The following is a 12227-nucleotide window of genomic DNA, read 5'->3' as shown; positions in this document are numbered from 1 at the left end:
AAGGTACATGTTTGAGATGTACCGAAGGAAAACTTACAAGGGGACCATTCCCCTCATGTAGCAAGTCCACAGATTTGGAACAACCTGAGGGGTTTGAGATTCATGATCAGGAATCTCATGTATGCAGGTTGAAGAAAGCTCTCTATGTTTTAGAGCAAACACCCCGAGCTTGATATGAGAGGATTGATAGTTAGCTAATGAAGCTAAGATTCACTAGGAGTGAAGCCGATCCAAACCATTGCTTGAAGGTTGTGGATGATAGACCTCTCATACTGGCACCTTATGAGGACGACCTCTTTCTAACAGGTGCAGACCCTCTCATTTGCAAAAGTAAGAGGGAGTTGGATTCTGGATTTGGAATGGTGAACTGTTAGCCCATGACTACCTCAATGAAACCTAACTTTAAGAAGTTATGCAGTAGTAATGCCGGACCTGATTTGGGAAATGCCTCTAAGTTCCATAAACTCATACTAGCATTGATGTTCTTGGTGAACTCCCATTCAGATATATGTTTTTCAATTAGCATGTTGAGCTCATAAATGGTTGAGCCTCACTAGATTGTTGCCAAGAATCTTTTGAGATATCTTCGGGGCACAGTCTTTCATGGATTGAGATACACTGCCAAAAATATAAAGCTGTGTGATTATTCTGATGCTGACTAGGCAGGCAATGTGGAGGATCGCAAGAGCACTTCTGGGTGTTGGTTCTCTTTGGGTTCTACTTTGATATCCTGGATGAGCAGGAAGCAGAAGTTGGTTTCTTTGAGCACCGATGAGGCCGAATACATAGCTGCGAGTATGGCCTCCTGTGAAGCTGTCTGGTTGTGGAAGCTCTTCAGTGAGCTGTATGGACACATGTTAGATTCCACCGTGATCTTCTATGACAACCAGAGGGGGATTCGATTGTTGAGGAATCCAGTGTTCTATGATCGCTCCAAGCATATAGACATCAGGTACCACTTTATCTGGGATATGGTACAACAAGGAGCAAGGATGCTCCTTTGTATTGAGACTGATGTGCATGTCGTCAATATTCAAATGAAGCCCATGGGAAAGGTCAAATTCTTGACTTTCTGAGAATGACTAGGAGTCGTGGAGAGACTCTCTCCTAAGGGTCCTGTATGATATGGACTTTGAGCTCTGGGAGCTCCGAGGGGCTTGGGGGTACATCTTGGAGCGATGAGCAACCAAAGGGTGAGTGGTTCAGCCTTCCCCTAGTGGTTTGCTATGTAGGCAGGATGAGTGGTTCATCCTTCTCCTACTGAGACACAGTCATAGGGTGAATGGTTCAACCTTCCCCTAGTGATTTGTTGTGTACAGGGTGAGTGGTTCAGCCTCCCCTAGGATACCCCATGGCAACATGTAGGCAGGATGAGTGGTTCATCCTTCTCCTGTTGAGACAACCTACCCATGCAATCTGGGACTCATGAAAAGTACCTCTCATCTGGCCAATGAGTAGGGAAATGAGGATAGGGACCATAGTAGTACCAATGGACGTCTCATGTTACTACCATACTCCCTAAGCTAGGATGATATTGATCTAGGATCAATTGGAACTAACTTCGGGTCAGTAAGAGTGATATAACTCACTCTCGTTTGGAATTGACTTTGGATCAGTAAGAGTGGTATGATACTCTCTTTATTTGGAACTGATTTCGAATCAGTGAGAGTGGTATGATACACTCTCTTTATTTGGAACATATTTCGAATCAGTAAGAGTGGTATGACACACTCTCTTTATTGGAACTAACTTCAGGTCAGTAAGAGTGGTAGGAGACACTCTCTTTTATATGGGATTGACTTCGGGTCAGTAGAGGATGGTATGATACATTCTCGATCACTTCTTCTTCTTCTTCATAGTTCAGTAGAGCGGAGTAGTGTAAGGCACTGATGGCAGAGATAGTATAGTCTGGCAGATGGATTAGCAGATGGAGCTCTCCCTAGTTGAGAGGGAGTGTTAAAATTGGCAACTAGGGCCAAACTCCATGTGGGTCTTCTTATTTATGGCAGCTAATATTTTTCTTGGATTCCTCTCGTCGAGAGGTGTAGGATTGATCTAAAGATCATCCGATTCCGACAAGTAGTCATGGAGATATGAATTTATTTGTGTTATGCGACAATTCGTCAAGGTCGGCCAACAACCAAACTGCCCCCATCTATCCTCAACGTTTTACTATAAAAAGAGGTGGCTTGCAAGTCATTTGAGACACACCTCTTGTGATCTCTTCCTCTCCACTTGTCTTTGGCTTTTGGTGAGAGGACAGATCCTAAGAGTATACGCTGCCCTAGATGCTGTCATGGAAAAGAAGGATCTACACAACCCTAAAGAAGATGCCCAACACAGTTATGAAGATAAGTTTCTAACATTGTCCCTATATGCCCTAACGTTGCCCTAAACGCAGTCATGGTGAAGAGACCTTAACGTTGTCCATAAGAGATCTATACGTTGCCTTATCTAGGCCCTTAAGGAGATCCCTAATACGTTGTTCTAGGCTGCATTTTGAGGAGGGTTTTCATGTGCCCTAACCACTGTGAGTACAAGCCCTATCCATAGTCCTATTGGGAGGGCTATAGTCTTAACCCAGCCGCAGATAATGAAAAGAGTTGGCCGCAGTCCTAGGGGATCTCTAGCTGTCAAAGACAGTAACCATACACTACCTAAAAGGTTCCTCCATCCACAGTCTAAACACTCAATCTAATCCGCAGTTCCAAAGAGGCATCTATCTGCCCTGGCCGCAGTGAAAGGTGAAGGTTACAGCCACAGAAATAAGGGTCTCTAACAACTGTCATTTTTGCTTCAAACCGCAGTCAAAGCAGGGCCAATACTGCCCTAGTCTCAGCCCTCAAGGAGGTCATCTTGGCTGCAGTTGGAGAGGACTCTTTCAGCCACAAATGATGAAGTTAAAGAGGTCCATATCTCTATAAGGAAGGAACCCTTAGACGCTGTAAGGAAAGGTGACTCTACAGTAATAAGGCTGATTGGAAGACTTTGTTGTTCAAGGGTAAAGATAATTGGGTATTGTATGTCAACCTTACTTGTTGTTGGGCTAGGCAACAGGCCATAGCTAGCAGCATAGATTGTGTTAAGGGTTGCACAAGTCAGTCTTGAACCTCAACTTATCATGACTGTATAAGGACTGAAGTTTGATGTGACTGCTTGTATTGACAGTATGTTTAGATGCAACATACTTGGATGGATGCAACATGGAGACTGTTGGGGGCAACATGGTGCAGCACAATGGATGCAACATGATGTATTGCAACAGCTTGATGATGATGGGTGCAACAGCATGATGTGAGTAGTGCAACAGCTAGAATGTATTACAGCATGATGTATTGTAGTAAGCATAGTGCAATGAAGGGTACAGCACAGTGCAGCATGAAGGATGCAGCATAATGATGATGAAGAGCAGCATGATGGGTACAACATGATGATGAGGTACAGCTCAGTGATGAGAGCAACTCAATGATTGGGTGCAGCACAGTGACGAGTGAAGCATGATGATGAGGTGCAGCACAGTGATGGGTGCAGCATGGTGATGGAGTCACCTTGAAGGATCAGCTGAAGTTCTATGCCTTCACTTCAGTTCAGATCAGCTACCTCATGTGTTATCCTCATAGAGAAGATCTCTTCTCTTATTTGGATGAGTCAAAATGTTGACTTCTGATGTATATGTACTCTCTCTCTCTTTGCTGAAATATTGAAGAACATAAGAAGAATTGATCAAGGGTTTCCCCAAATTGGGGTTTGTCCATGGCTGGCGCCACATCTTGTGTCCTCTTGTCCTGGCTTGTCTTCTACGATTTATGTTTATGTTCTATCTACATTTTACTATCATGCTAAATGTGATTGCTAATCTGGAATTGATATTGAGCTAATGTGAAAAATTGAAGTAAATTGCTCTCAGCATAGAACATACCTAAAATTAACAATATCTTTCTATGAAATCTTGGTGTGATCCACAACTATCCTCGCATGGTCTACAACTTCTTGCACCAACATGATTGTCCTTGCATGGTTCATGACTATCCTTGCATGCGCTGAAAACTCCACTTCCTTGCTTGAACATAAAGATTCAAATTCCACTTGGCAATTGACTATCCTTTGCAGTCTCCCTCTAACTAAACCCAGACTCCCTCTGAGTCTACACAACCTCCCTACAACTAAACTTGTTTCCTTTCAAGGTCAGTCTTGAGCTGCAATTAAACACTAGGCCTAGTCCACTCTAGACCACCACAACTCAACTTTGCAAGCCTCATCCTCATTGGTCAAACACCTCATGTGCACATGGCTCAACTGTTGGATGTGCAGCTCTGCAATCCAATGAAGATACTAACTCGCAATCAACCTACCATCCACACGGAGCTACCTCGTCCATGCCAAAGCACTCCTTGCTAAGGCACCTGAACTATCTCAACTTACTTTGACAAGTCAATGAAAGTCCTTCATCAGCAACCAACCACACAACACACTAGTGTGCACCAAGTTCTCCACCAAAACTCCCATCCTCCCTCGTCACCAAATTGTTGGAATCGCAATGGTTTTTAAACTAAAACCCGCAGGTGTTAGTAAACAAACGCATTGCCATAGTTAATGGATCCACGAGAGGCGGTTAAGAACATGTCACAAAACACATGGGAAGCGGTGGTTTATTCAATCTCCAACAATCTCCCACCAGTGCAAGCCGAGTGTGATTCGAACTCATGACTTTTGGCTCTGATTCCACTTGTTGAAATCACGATTTTCGTTACACCAAAACCTGCAGGTGTTAGTAAACAAACGCGTCGCCAGAGTTAATGGATCCACGGGAGGCGGTTAAGCACATGTCACGAAACACACGGGGAGCGCTAGTTTATCCAATATCCAACAACAAACTAGTCAAGACTACATATCCATGTATTATGTTGAACCTCTTGCTCCATGTCTAGGTAAGCCACAACACTATTGCTTCCTGCAACAATTTCACAACTCCCTCCTAAAGTTGACACTTGTGCACACTCTGATCTCGCTACCCTTCAAAATAGCTTTGATACCATGTTGAAATTTATCATGCATCCTAGGTCTGGTCTATGACTAGACTAGCACATAATCACAATATTAATGCTCAACAATGAACAATGTTGCACAACGGAATATAACAGCACAAAAATCAACAACAATACACAAGTTTTATGGCCCAAAACATGTTTCTCATTAGTCTATCAATAAGAAAACCAAAAACCCTTACACAATTCTATAGTACACAGTCTCTCCTTTGACTAAAACCCTAGGGTTGAGGCCTAATCCATCAAGTCCCCATCTTCCCAAATATGAATACAAACAACCAACAAGAACTAAACTCACCTGGGATTGCTCCTTTTAGCCCAGAGTACACGTATTAGTCTTATTATCTACCAGCAAATTGTTCCTTTAGCCCATTGATCCCTCCTTTGGCTACCTTTATCAGCTCCTTTGGCTCATTATATTTCCCTTCCACAAGCCTGCAACTTTACCCTTGACCTTCGATTGTCTTTCTTTCTTCAACCCTCCTAGTTGTAGCCCTCAGCAACCCTCACCCTCTGTCTGATTAGACCCTAGCCAACCTTGACTAAGCCACAACCACCTCTAATTTACCCATGATTGGCCTTCACCCTAGTCCTAAGGGTCTCGGTCCTGTTGTAGCAACTTCTGATCAATCTCGACCTATCCTCCTTCAATTTTGGGGCTCTCAACCTCCACTATAGAACCCTCTCTGCCACAAATCTAAGGCTCAAACTGCTTCCTGAGCCCAAGCAGACCTTGTAGCTTCAACGGCCCACCTTTAGGAGGCCCTGTAACACTTTGGCTTCCACTACTACATCTGTGGTTCACTTTAGGAAGTCTCTTTAACTCCTCAGCCTGTCCAGTTCCCAATTTCTAAGGCTTCTTGACCCTCAACCCGCTCACTTAAGGTCACTATCTAGCCTCGTCCAATCTGTCCAAAACTCTCCAAACCTTAATATCCCTACAAAGAGCTCTCTCTTGTTGCAGCCAAGTTATCCTTGTCCTAAGCTACCCTGAGTAGGCCTCGACCTACTTCCCTTTCCACGACTTGTTGCCCAAGCAACCCTAACAGAACTCAGATGCTCTAGATTAGGCTGTAGCCAACCTGCTCCACCTCATCCTTCAAGAATTATCCTCCAAAAGACCTCAAACAGACTTCGGCCTCTTGCTAGACGATTTCTCATCCTTCTTGAGCAGAACTCGGCCTCTTCTAGGGCTCACTCTCACTCCACACATGTAGTCCTTCACATTGTGTGATTAAGCCTCTCCTTTGGCCTATATTTATAGCTCTCCCAAAGGTGCCTTGCCCTCTTTATCAATAAAGAGTTTCCTCAACATCTAATTAGAATATAATAATAGTTTCCTTGGGTTCCAAACCACAGCTTTGTGTCCAAAACCCCAAACTTGGGTACTTTTCCCAACAAAGTCACTTTTTGTGTTTTATCCACTTGGAAATACCTTCTGAGCTACCCAAATTTCAACAGTTCCCTCCAAAACTACCTCAAAAACTACCACCATGGATCCCAAACTCTCCCCGCTTATGTGAGATCTAACCAAGCAATTAGAGTTGAAATCGATTACTAAGGACCAGTTTAGTTCATGAACCTATACAAATTGACCCTTTGGTCTAGTTAGAAGGCTGGAACAATATTGCGCCCAACCCAACCAATCGGTTTAACCAGTTCCAGTTCAGACCAAGTTGGTTTTGAAAACTATGGTTTCTCTAGCACAACCATAATTTCTCTCAAGCACCCTCATGCCAGTTTATATTTACTTTAATGTAGAATTTAGGTTTTTCAATTAGTTCCATTCAATCATTTCTCTCTCTAGTGACTGTCAACAAGATATCAAAGTGGGTGTGAACCTCCCTTACCCAATTACATAGCCTTGGATGACTAGGGGTTCAAATCATCATTTTATTGCAAATTTTCAGCAACAGATCCAAGGCTATTCAACTAGTGCCATCACTAATCTTCCCATGGTGAAATCAAGGTTTGAAATCATCTTTTTACTAGTAGTTTTCAGTAGTTGATCCCCAGCTATCTTGTTAGTGGCATTATTCATTGTCATTGAAGAACTATGGTTTCAAAGCATCTTTTTACTGCAAATTTCCAACAATTCATCTAAATACTTTTGGCTAGTGACATTGCCTAAGGGCCACAAAGCTATGTTTTTCGAATCATCTCTCCTTTTTTAGGGTTCCTTAAGGTATTGACCCTGCTTCAAAGACTCGCTTTAGCAGCTAGTCTAATGATTTGTGGCTACTAGCATCACTTGGGGTTTCATTTCCATTACAAAACTAGGGTTTTTGGATCCTATATTTTTCTAAAGTTTCCTCGAGTTTAAGCCCTCTTGCAAGGTTAGTACCTCTTTTATAGGGTTTCCTCAAGTTTTTCCTAGGGTTTAAACCTTTCCTCAAAACCAAGACACTAGAATTTTTTTCAAAAGAAGATGGGATTCTCTTTCTCTTGGGTATAGAATGGCAAAAATTATCTTGAGGCTTCTATCTTGATGTTGAACCTAGACTCACAATGGATAATTGCTCAACTAAATGGGGCCAACTATGATATTTGGGCATATCAAATAACTAATTTTTTTAGAGCAAGGGTTGTAGATGTACCTAGAGAAAACCCTTCATATCATTGTTCAAGATATGTCTCCATCAATTTCACATCTTAGCATTTTTAGATCAAAACACAAACCAATATTCCAACATATTGTATACATCTATAGATGCTTTCTTTGATGAAGTTTCTATCCACAATTTGTTGGGGTCTATTCCACTTATTCTTACATAAGTATTCCACTTATTCTTACATATGATTCACCTACGGATTATTCTCAACATGTTTCAATGGATCTATATATTTATGATGTTGGTCTGTCCTAGATGCACTATATTCAACAACTCTATTCTCAAAGACAACCTATGTCAATCTTTGTACCTTCGACAAATCAACATGTTTTAGTGGGTCTTTCTCTTTCATGTTATGATGTTACTCCTACAATGACTAGGTAGACAAAGATGTTAAATACAAAGGTGTAATCTTCATTTTCAACTAAGGTTGACTTTTATTACACCAAGTATTTATAAACATACTCCCATTTTTAGCCAAGGCCAACTGGCAACCATATATTGAGTTGGGTATCAATAAACTTACTCTAATAAACCCACTCACTTGTATAGATTTAGGTATCCATAAACCCCCTCCCATCTATATCTTTAGTGCGACATTCATAAACCCACTTTCATTTGCATTTCTATTGTGACCAGCCCTATATTGAGTTGGGTATCCACAAACCCACTCTCATTTGCATTTCAACCATGGCTGACACTGCATTGAGATGGGTATCAATAAGCCACTATCATTTGTATTTCAACATTTTTCTCCATGGCCCTCTATTCAACTTAAAAAGGAATCTTGAGAATGGTGTAAGCTTCACTTTCAACCTTATTCAACATCATATTGTAATCATTATAGTATGTATTTCTACAAGTGTCTAAGGCCAACCTAGACAACATTCATGTATCGTATTTATAGCTTTCATTAAGGAAAATTTAGTTAATGTGGACCCATCAACCCTCTTAGAAAAAACATCCTACTCTTGACTTGTGTATATATATACACTAGTCTAGTCTATAATTCATTATCTTGTGATCATTCATTCATTCCTTAAACAAGTGATTTAGCCTTCAAGCACCATAAAGTGTTGCGCTCTATTGTTAAAGGGATGTTCTTCTTCCTAGAACACTTGTTGGTTATGCTTCTGTATCGCACTTGTGCTTTCTCTCTCTAGCACACTTATGCTGCTTTATCTTTACTTTAATGCAGAATTAAGGTTTGCTGGATGGTTCTATTCTAACCTTGCTATCTCTTGTGAATCTCTACAATTTTGGAGGAAGGGAGCCATATATTTTACCTTACACCCTCTAGGTCTTGCCTCTCGTTCTGTTGCTTTCTTTGTTTTTTGGGTTTTTTGGTAAGTTGGTAACATAATTGTTTACACAAGTTTGACGTAAAGACCCTTTTCATAAATGAAGTTATGTTTCTCTTAATTGCCCAATTTTCTTGTTAGAAGTCAGATTCATATTTGATTCATTCTAACAGCCCCTTAAATGCCTCATAGGCTCATACCATTCTGATACTTGGATTTTAACCCACTGGAACCCACAAGCAGCAGTTCTACAGGTATTAGGTCGATTTGCTAAAGAATATCCGAAAGAACAAACAAAGCCATACTATTTGGTGGTGAAAGTTTAATGATTACAAGAATCAAGATTGTAGCTGAGAAAATAAAGCAATAAAACAAACTGAAAAGCAAGGATGTTGACCATTGATGCAGATTTGTTCTGCCATCTCCTATTAGAGGCAGTGTGGGGATTTCCAATGTCAACAGCCATGAAAAGCAACAACTAAAACAGAAACTTTCTGACTAATGTTGAGAGTGGAAAATCACAGTTTCTCTCGAAGAGAGAAACGACATACGCTTGTTCCAGTCAATCACAAGTAACTAGCAATGAAGTATTCAAAACTTCCTAGTCCTCCCTGTCACATGCAATGATCTTGTATCAATGTTTTTGAAAGAAGAAATGACGAGGAATCTCATGGATGCCCACAAAAGACCACAACCAGTAGATCGGACTGGCTTACATATAAATATTGAAAAGAACAGTGAGGGAGCATGTCAGAAGACTCAAAAAGTAGAAAATTGACAAGGTCACAATACAACAGACAACTAGCATAGATCCTTTTATTTTCAATTGAGGGCACCGAGAGAAGCAACAATAAGGATAAGATGAGTAATCATAAGGTAATAGTCATAAACTGAAATGAAAGAAAGTTGAGGTTGAGTAATCATAGGGTAATAGTCATAAACTGAAGTGAAAGAAAAGTTTAGGTCCATAATGTAAAAGTGAATACAAAGCCAACCATATTAAAATTTACTAATAAAAACCCATTTTAACCCCATTTTTAAGCATTAAAACCCACTGAGGATGGGATGTGGATGAGATATGTAATCATAAAATAAAAGTGATAAACTAAAATAATATAAAAGTGAAACGAAAAAAAACAACCATAATGATAAACAATAAAACCAGAGTAGATCCTTCTTAACCCTAAGTATACACATCAAAATACTTAATAGATCTGATAGATGGATCCTTTTGTTAGAGTTACAAACATACACAAATGAACATCTCCCAGCGCAAATATAGATTGGCTACCAGAAAATTACACCTGGAGTAAGTACTTAGAGTAATTAGCTTGAGGATTGATTTAAGATGCCCTACAAGGAGACTCCTCAATATCACCCTGGAGTAGTACAAACGGGTGATCTGTTGGGGCTGATGGAATGATACTCATACATACATTCAACATGCATAATGCAATCTTTTGTAAAGATTCTGAAGCTACTGAATGCAACCCTGTCATGGTTTGTTTTACGATCTCGATCCAAAAGCAACAAAGGTTTTTTTGTGTCAACCGTCACTTACGCGGAAAATTGATAAGTTAAACAGAAAGTATTACAATAAGCTGTTTCAAAATATCCCAGTAAGACAAAAGCCCAGAAATCCAGCATACAAATAGGTAAAAAAAGCAGTTACTATATCATACAGTTAGAGAAACATATTCTAGGTGGGAGTATTTCATCGATAGTTCAATATTCATTTGTTTATATATATATATATATATATATGGTCGGAAAATTCTAATAGTATAAACCTTTCGATAATAGTTTTAAAAAATCAGTACATCCTAATACTCGGGGCAGAGTCTCCATTTGTGTGCTTCTAATATGACTAGTTTATATGCCATGAGTACTTTTTGACATGTGGAAAATGCAGTGCAGGAGAAGGCAACTGAGAAGCAGACTTAAGAAAATGAGGCATTGTGATTACCAGAAGCGAAACCCCGGGAGTAAGAGAAAGGAAATCTGAAAGGCGGCCGAGAATCGACGCAGGTGCTTCTCATCCTGAGAAGAGATGCAGCAGCTCGTGAAGCCCGCCATGCCACCCTCGATGCCATGATCTCGCCTGATCTTCACCTCAAACCCTTCCCTTCCCCTGCGAATAATAATGACACTAACTCAGCTTCGCTGATCGGTAATATTTAAGCGATCGGCTCGGTTGCTCGATTGTAATAAATTTATTTTTTATTTTTTATTTATTTTATTTTTCTAAAAATATATTTATTTTGATTTTCTAAATATATACCCAACCTATTGTTGGTATTAGAACGTCACTATCACGTCAATACTGAAACCACCCACTAACACCCTCACCAACCCCGTTTCACATCAATGTTGTCATGGTCATCGGTGGTTGTCCTCATCTTCCTGCTAAAGCACGCCGCCTTTACAATGACAATTAAAATCACTTTCTTTTTTACTTTTATAATTAAGCTGTGCATTGTTTTTTTCCGGGAAAATAATGGAAAAAAAAAAATTATATTTTGATAAAATGGATAGGAATTTTTCTAAATCTAAATTATAGTTGTCAAATTTCAATATTTTAGGTAATTTAGAGATTTTTGATGGTGCTGAATCTATTTTCACCATAAAAAACATAATTCAAACATTGCACTGCAAGATTTTTTGAAATTTTTTTACCCTGACCACTTTTGGCCATCTGAGCAATATGTTTAATTTTAATATATATTTATTAAGAGTTTGAGTTTCTTTTTCAAGAGTGAAAGTTTACAATTCACACATAAGTTTGAAAACATCCATTTTCTCACTTTGTAATGGTAATAATTTATAGTTTAAGTTTAAAATATCTATGATATAATAAAAGTGAAAATTCAAATAATAATGAGATGTTATATTTATAAATAATAATTAGTATGATTATATAAATTAATTGTTACCAAGATATTAATCTTACAATACATCTTATCTTATTAAAATTTAAAAATTATAAATATTAACTAAAGTTTCATTTTAAATTATCATAATTACTTTAAATTATTATAATTATTATTAATTATAAAAATAATTAATATGAGTTAAACATATATTCATTTTAAAAAATGTGTAATAAGAAAAACATGGTATCTAACATGACATCATACACTCTTTCACATTACATTCTTTACAAATATTAGACTCCCTACTAATAATTATGATTAACTCGTTCCTTTTTACTTTATCATATAACTAGCCATTTATCAAAGAATTCACTCTCTTCTCAAGTGATCATAAAT

At 39.1% G+C, this 12227-nt stretch overlaps 1 protein-coding gene across 3 annotated transcripts in view; it reads right to left on the bottom strand.

The window, feature by feature from the left end:
• Positions 1-11133, bottom strand: part of LOC149238403 (glycine cleavage system H protein 2, mitochondrial-like) — a 46913-nt gene extending 35780 nt beyond the window's left edge. For all 3 annotated transcript variants that reach the window (XR_016246376.1, XM_089373026.1, XM_089373025.1), the window contains exon 1: positions 10925-11133. Coding sequence is in view for 2 of the 3 variants with exons in the window: in XM_089373026.1 (XP_089229152.1) it covers positions 10925-11051 (127 nt within the window). In the remaining variant the exon portion in view is untranslated. The remainder of the gene's footprint in view (positions 1-10924) is intronic.
• Positions 11134-12227: the final 1094 nt, after the last annotated feature.

The sequence above is a fragment of the Pinus tabuliformis genome, chromosome 8, assembly GCF_031772625.1.
Source record: "Pinus tabuliformis cultivar Carrire ecotype Pingquan chromosome 8, CPIR1, whole genome shotgun sequence".
Classification (NCBI taxonomy): domain Eukaryota; kingdom Viridiplantae; phylum Streptophyta; class Pinopsida; order Pinales; family Pinaceae; genus Pinus; species Pinus tabuliformis.
Note: the sequence above shows the minus strand (reverse complement) of the source record. Positions and strands in the feature narration are given on the sequence as shown.